This window comes from Trichoderma breve, chromosome 1 (genome assembly GCF_028502605.1).
Source record: "Trichoderma breve strain T069 chromosome 1, whole genome shotgun sequence".
NCBI classification, from domain to species: Eukaryota; Fungi; Ascomycota; class Sordariomycetes; order Hypocreales; family Hypocreaceae; genus Trichoderma; species Trichoderma breve.
Window position 1 is genome coordinate 5,959,843 of NC_079232.1, and position 7,037 is coordinate 5,966,879.

Sequence of the window (7,037 nt, forward strand, 5' to 3'; positions counted from 1 at the left end):
GCTGACTCATGTATTCACACAGGAGCAGCAGCTGCAGTAGCGAGAGAATAAGAAACGAACAATTATATGCAGACATGGAGAGCATAGGCGGGTGGGTATTTATACAGAAAGCAAAAAATGAGCAGTCCTTCAACTACAGTTGTCACGAGAGGTTGGAGAGCCTCATAATGCAACCCTAGCAGGATAGCCTCAATTTTGAAGCCTGCCTGCGTGTGGCAACATGGGCTGGATTGAATGGATTGTTGGATGCTCAGATAGGATGAAAAAAGAAATTAAGTCCCAACTAGTATGTGGCTGCATCCGGCTACGAGGAAGAGAAATTTGAGGGTGTTGCCATCCTGTCTGGTTGTGTCTGGTTGGGGGAATTTCCGGCTGAAAACAGCCTTGAAGCCTTGCACAGAGCCGCATGCATCGATTGAATGGGCTGCAGAGTGTGGGGGCGGGGGGATAGGAACAAATAGATAGGTAGGACAAGCAAGGGCCAAGAAGGTGGGATGATGTAGATAATAACAAGGTATCAAGGCATTGCAATTATTGAAGCACGAGTATTGTATTGCCATATCTTTGATGAAAGGACAAATGGTGTATAAGAGCTAGAGTGTTAGTAGTAAGAGGCAGAATCTTTTTGGTTTGTGCCAGGATTTTCCACTGCCGGCCTTTTTAGCGCTGCAAGTTTAAATGAACCCGAGCTTAGCAAGGAAGGCAGGCATGGGTGACGACATGACGTCAACCTCTAGCACTGTGCTCTGACACTTATCGACAGCGCATCTATACAGTGCGAAAATCTATCGATTGGTCATCTCCCGGTACCAGGATCATCGCCAAGTAAGATTGCAAACAAATCATCCCCATTCTCTTGCAAGTTTCATACGTGCCCGAAACACCAGATCGAAGAAGAGCAAAGCTGAGCAGAGAAGGGCAGAAGGGCTGCGGTCATGATGCCGCCATGTCGCGTCCGCATCACAGCAGTCGCTCCGGCACGCGATGGGCAGTGCGCATCATTCCCTTGTTCATCGTCGGCATTCTAGCCGTTGCGACTTACGCCGTCGTCGGTCGCCTCTGCAGTAAATCTCGACGCTCATCCTCCCTCTCCTAAATGATGGCCGGATATTCCTAACCTGAAATACTTCTTCTAGTCAGCTTCCTCTACAAACGAAAACACCAGGATGGCGTTGTCACGGCGTTCCTCGTCCTCTATTTCCTCTTCTTCATGTTAATGGCCGCCGCCTATCTACGAACCTTCTTTACTGTCCAACTAAACCCGGGCGTCGTCCCTCTGGCCCCCGAGGATCAGAGCGAGCGCGAGGCGACCGAAAAAGTACGTAAGCGACGCAAACGCAATCGAGACGTCGAGGAGGGAGCATATGTACCTCCGGATCCAAACCCGGACAGTCCCGGGCTCGAGGCCTTCTACAGCAAGGATGTCTTCGTATGCGAGGTCGATGGCCGTCCTAAGTGGTGCTCAGAGTGCCAGCAGTGGAAGCCAGACCGATCTCATCACTCGAGCGACCTAGGCCGCTGCGTCAGGAAGATGGACCATTTCTGCCCCTGGGTTGGTGGCATGGTCTCTGAGACTTGTAAGTGATATATATTTCCCCTTGGGCGGCAACAGGCCTTTCCTTGTTCTGTATCCATGGCCATGAGAGAGTTTAGAGATTTAACAACGTTCTATCCTCTGTGGGAAATGTAGCCTTCAACTTCTTTACGCAGTTTTGCTTCTACTGCGGCCTATTTTGCGCCGTGGGCCTCGCCGTCAGTGCATATTCCTTCCAACAACACCACAAAGACGGAGACCCCCTTGATGGATGGGCCCTCGCAGCAATCGTTTTATCTTGCCTCTTCGGCACCTTTACCTTTGGCATGGCGCTCACTTCGTTTCGCTACATTCTCGCAAACACTACCAATGTCGATATGCTTAAGAGATCACATACAATCACCTTGGCTGTCCGCATTCCCCAGTCCACCCCGCCCTCGGACAAATATCCCGTCATTGTATACCCTCTTCGTGGACCGCCGCGGCGGCCAGGATCTGAAGGCCAGCAGCCGCATAATAGTCATGGACCCATCTCTGCTAGAGATCAGCTGGCAGAACGCAAGTTCGCCATCCTCCGCACCAAGGTACGGGAAAATCCCTGGGATCTGGGAGCCATGGAAAATTGGAAGTCCGTCATGGGAGACAACTTCATCGAGTGGATGCTTCCTATCCGACATTCGCCATGCTGCAATCATGAAAGCATGGAGAGTGACTACAAGTTTGGTCCTCTCATCTCAAAACTAAGAAAGCGCTACGGAATTCCTGAGCTCGAAACCTCTTCCCGCGGCGGGCATGGCATCGAATTACAGGAGAGAGGAGGTCGGCGCGCCAGTGATTGATTGATTGACCGACTGACTCTTGACCACTCTTTCTCATACTACTCTACACTACCATCACCTCCCCGGACTACTGTTTCTATTTTGTCTTATTACTTTGCTTGGGCGCTGTTTAGATTGGCTTGTTGGCACGCACATTTTGCCTCGCTCTCTCTCTGTCTCTTTTCTGATCCTTTTTGTTTTTTTTTCTTGTTTTCTCACATTGGTGTTATTACTGTTTTATGACGGGCATAGACAAGGGGCCCTCTTGTGCAAATTGTCCCTCCTTCGTACACATACATGTACATAATTTATGAACATATTCAGGCAAGGGCATCGCGGGGATTCTCTTTTTTACTACATATCTAATTGGCTGGGCTGGATGGGAAAACGCATGTAAAGAAGGAAAGGTTCGTATGCAGAGCATGAAACACTGTAAACCGGTGAAGCGATGCAGCCAACAGCGATGCATGCTCGGTAGCAAAAATAATTCCTTAAGTACCAATCTCTATACGAGCGGTCAGTTTCCAACGCTGGTCATGTTTCCTCCATAGAGAAGCGGACACATTCCTCGTGCATGCTGCTACTACCAACCTACATACGAGCACATGCGTATTCGGGTTCGGGTCTGGAGGCACGGATAAATCTAACGCTCTGTTCCAAGAAATGAAGAACTGCGATTTGCATCTGGACAGTTCAGCCCTATCGGTCCCATCCACGATGCCCAAACCGTTGAAAATTTTAAATTGCCAGCTTCAACGTCCTCCCTCCTGGGCCACTGAAACTGCTACTTCAATCCAGGGAGGAATGGATTAACCGCCGCCCTTTAGTACTAGGCAAGTATCGTATGCCGAACCAATGACGGTTCAACGTGGACAAGTCCCTTTCATGATATCGCCTCAGCGCTGCGCTGGGCTCGCTACTGTAATATGTCTCTCATGCATTGCTGTAACGGCTCCTTTCTGATTCGCCCTTTCCCCTATCATCCCTGTCCATCGTGCATGCGCGCCATGGCAAGGGAGGGGTCGACGCTTTCACTGAAAGATGCGATAGTATTGGCAGTTATGATTGCACTGCAAGAATGTGTCGGATGCCTCTTCGTAGCGTTATACGCTTAACAGCGAATACTTACTTGGCCTTTCTTTTTCGCGTCGCCATCAGCCAATTAACCATCGAGTATCACGAGGGGACATTTGGCGAGGCGTGAGACGTGTGAGTCGGATAGTGATTCCAATAAGGTATCGAAACTTCGGCAAGGGGGTAGAAAGCGAGCGCACATCTCTCTTTCACATCCGCCATATATAAAAAAACGTAGCCACCTTCCTGTCTGGATTAGGTTCCCCCAAAGACGATCCTTGTGTGTACCCCAAGAGTTTGGGGGCGGAACCAGACGGTTATCCGAAGGAACACTGGTGTTTGGCAGCCCGTTCTTGGCCTGAGTTTGCTCGAGATTGGCCCAAGGTTATCCACTTGTGAGTTTGATCGACTGAGATGTGTACAACGGTTATGGCTAACCTGGAGGGTTGAGCAAGGTCGAATCTGAGATAGAGTAAATCGTCCAAAGATCTTTGAGTCACAGACGAACGCATGATGCACCTTCGTGTCGAGACTAAGCCCCGAGAAATGCTCGTAAGAGCCATCGAGAGGACCGAGGAACAGCTTCAAATTGTAAATGAGCAGATCGAAGCGTTAAGGAACCAGCGGTTGGAAATCGACAGGCAAATCATCACATATGAGAAGAGGCTATGTCTAAGAGCGGAGGTGCAAGATAACGTTGCTGCCAAGGAGAATGAGGCTGAAGAGTTGAGGGAGCAGCTCGCCACTGCGGTGCATGAGCTTGAAGGCTACGACGAGACGATGCAGATCAAGGCCAAAGATTCGTTATCCGCTGCCTCCGATGAGGATTATTGATGGCCGAAACAATGTTAGAATACAACTCGGTTCCCTGTGGTCATTTTCTGTTGGAGAAGCCAAAGACGGGAACGATGGTGTGGCTTTTGTGTAACTTGTGTTGTTGACAGGATGGATTAATCCTCGAAATTCCTCTTCCGGTGGATGGAATCTCAAATCCCAGTTCTGGATAAGTTGATTAAAAAAGTATTTCATGCGTTTGATGATTGATGATTGATACCAGCAGAGTATCCAGCTCTGCTTTGTTACAGTGTACCCCATAAGTGGTGCCGAGCTTAGGCAGATGAGATGTCTTGCATAACAGTCTTTAATGTGGGTCGCTCCGCAACACCGATCAAGGGAAACTCCGACTTTGACATCGCGTACGAAAAACCACCGCCGTTCACGTGCTGATGCATCTCAGCTCATTTTCACACTTCAATGAATCCATCTCATCAGTCGTCGGTATCACCAGTCTCTTGGTCGTTGCCTCATGCCTTCGCCATCGCCCGGCAGCGGCGCATCTTCGCCGCTGCGCGATGCCCGCCGTTCACGCTTCACATATCGGCAGCTTGCCCAGATGGCGACTTATAGCACATCTACTCCCCTGCGCGTTGTTGCTCACATAGACCTCGATGCATTCTATGCACAGTGTGAGATGGTTAGACTCGGTGTCCCGGAAGATAAGCCTCTCGCCGTGCAGCAGTGGTGAGATATCCTCGACTCTTTAGACACGTGAAGTATCTGAGAAGTGAACGGGACTAACCGGCGGCTACACTCCAGGCAGGGTCTCATTGCTGTCAACTATCCCGCAAGGAAGTGGGAGATTGGACGCCACTGCAACATCACCGAGGCCAAGAAGCTCTGCCCGGAATTGATTGCGCAACACGTCGCTACTTGGAGAGAAGGCGATGACAAGTGGGCGTATCGAGATGATGCTGCTGCAAATATTGCTACCGACAAAGTGTCTCTCGATCCCTATCGCTTGCAATCGAGGAAAATCCTCGCACTCATCAAGGATTCCCTGCCAAAAGACCTTCAAAAGGTTGAAAAGGCAAGCATCGACGAAGTCTTCCTGGACCTCTCGGCTCACATTCACTCAGAACTGCTGCGCCGCTTTCCAGAGCTTTCAAACCCGCCTCCATCCGGTGATGCAGCTGAAAGTCTTCCTTTCCCATCTGCTGCTGCCCTTGACTGGCGCGACGACAACCTTGTCGTTCTTGAGGAGGACCAAGAAGCTCTCGATCCAGACTGGGATGACGTAGTTATACTTATGGGCTCTGAAATAGTTCGCGGTGTTCGCGCGCAGATACGTGGAAAGCTGGGATATACCTGTTCTGCAGGTATAGCGAGTAACAAGCTGGTCAGCAAGCTAGGCTCAGCTTTCAAGAAGCCCAATGCTCAAACAGTTATACGCAGTCGAGCAGTGCTACCATTCCTAACGGCCATCAAAGTCACCAAGATGCGGAACCTTGGTGGCAAGCTAGGAGATCAAGTTGTTTCTACGTTCGGCACAGAGAGCGTCAAGGAGCTGCGTGATATCCCGTTGGACCAGTTCAAGGCGAGACTCGGCGAAGAAACCGCCGTTTGGCTCTACAACACCATCAGGGGAATCGACCACAGTGAAATCAACTCGCGAACTCAAATCAAATCTATGCTCTCGGCCAAGTCATTCCGGCCCTCGATCAAGACTCCCGATCAAGCAATCAAGTGGCTCAGGATTTTTGCGGGCGACATCTATTCCCGCCTGGTTGAAGAAGGCATTCTGGAGCACAAGCGGTGGCCGCGCACAATCAATCTTCACCATCGCCACGGCGGACAAACGCGAAGCAAGTCAAGCTCGATCTCCTCAGGAAAGGCTCTGGATGAACAAGCCCTCTTCGCCCTTGCTAAGGAGCTGCTCCACCAAATCATTGCCGAAGGAGACGTCTGGCCTTGTTCCAACTTGAGTCTGAGTGTTGGCGGGTTCGAGGAAGGTGTCAAAAACAACATGGGCATTGGTGCCTTTTTCAAGAAGAGGGACGAAACGCCTCCATTGCGTCCTTTTGATACCACACCTGAAAGCTCAACTACGGAGCAACAGAGCAAGAAGCCCCGGCTTGATAAACCTAGCATCCAACGATTTTTCAATAAGAGACCTGTGGGTGGCCAAGACTCCCTTAACATGAAGGAGAGCATCAACGCAGACCAGCTACAGCCTAATGGCGCCAGCTTTCCCCAACTCGATCAAGAAAAGAATGACGGGGAGATATCAAGTCACGAGACATCGGATACAGGGGATTCAGCCCATTTCACAAGCCTATCTTGCCCCAGATGTAAAGCTAGCTTCGCCGACGACATGTCATTTCAAAGCCATCAAGATTGGCATTTCGCAAAGGACATTCAGGACGGTGAACGTGTCAAGCCCACATTTACTGGGCAGCCAGCCGCCTCGCGCGGCCGTCCACCAAAAGGGTCTGGCCTTGCTTCTAAAAGGGGACGGGGAGGCTCAAAGCTTGAGCAAGGGCAAAGTAAGCTCACGTTTGGGTGAACAACATGTATGTAGCAGACGAAGCCCGGGGGCTTCATCCGCGACACGAAAATTTTCTTAGGCAGAGCTTTCGGGCTGAAGGGGCCGTCCTGACGCTGATCGAACTATACCGGTTTTCACGCATGATCAACAAGTCACGATGCCGAACGAGAAAAACCGCTCCACTGCAGCCTGGCTTTCTTCGTTCATCCGCCGGCCTTGAATAGTCAGGCACTGCTCCGCTTGCCTTGAGCTCCGCACCATCTTGATTAAGGCTTGACAATACTCA

The 7,037-nt window shown here is 50.6% G+C and overlaps 3 protein-coding genes across 3 annotated transcripts; all 3 read left to right on the forward strand.

Moving 5' to 3' along the window:
• Nucleotides 1-946: 946 nt before the first annotated feature.
• Nucleotides 947-2,373, forward strand: T069G_01743 (DHHC palmitoyltransferase domain-containing protein; the record flags this gene model as incomplete). The annotated part of the gene is made up of 5 exons (XM_056168953.1): nt 947-1,064; nt 1,137-1,318; nt 1,406-1,429; nt 1,478-1,577; nt 1,691-2,373. 5 exons carry the CDS (start codon nt 947-949, stop codon nt 2,371-2,373), a joined length of 1,107 nt encoding a protein of 368 aa, XP_056034269.1.
• Nucleotides 2,374-3,939: 1,566 nt separating this feature from the next.
• Nucleotides 3,940-4,260, forward strand: T069G_01744 (uncharacterized protein; the record flags this gene model as incomplete). The annotated part of the gene is made up of 1 exon (XM_056168954.1): nt 3,940-4,260. The coding sequence occupies one exon, from the start codon at nt 3,940-3,942 to the stop codon at nt 4,258-4,260; it is 321 nt and encodes a 106-aa protein (XP_056034270.1).
• Nucleotides 4,261-4,732: 472 nt separating this feature from the next.
• On the forward strand, nt 4,733-6,769 carry T069G_01745 (impB/mucB/samB family domain-containing protein; the record flags this gene model as incomplete). Its single annotated transcript, XM_056168955.1, has 2 exons — nt 4,733-4,947; nt 5,023-6,769. 2 exons carry the CDS (start codon nt 4,733-4,735, stop codon nt 6,767-6,769), a joined length of 1,962 nt encoding a protein of 653 aa, XP_056034271.1.
• Nucleotides 6,770-7,037: the final 268 nt, after the last annotated feature.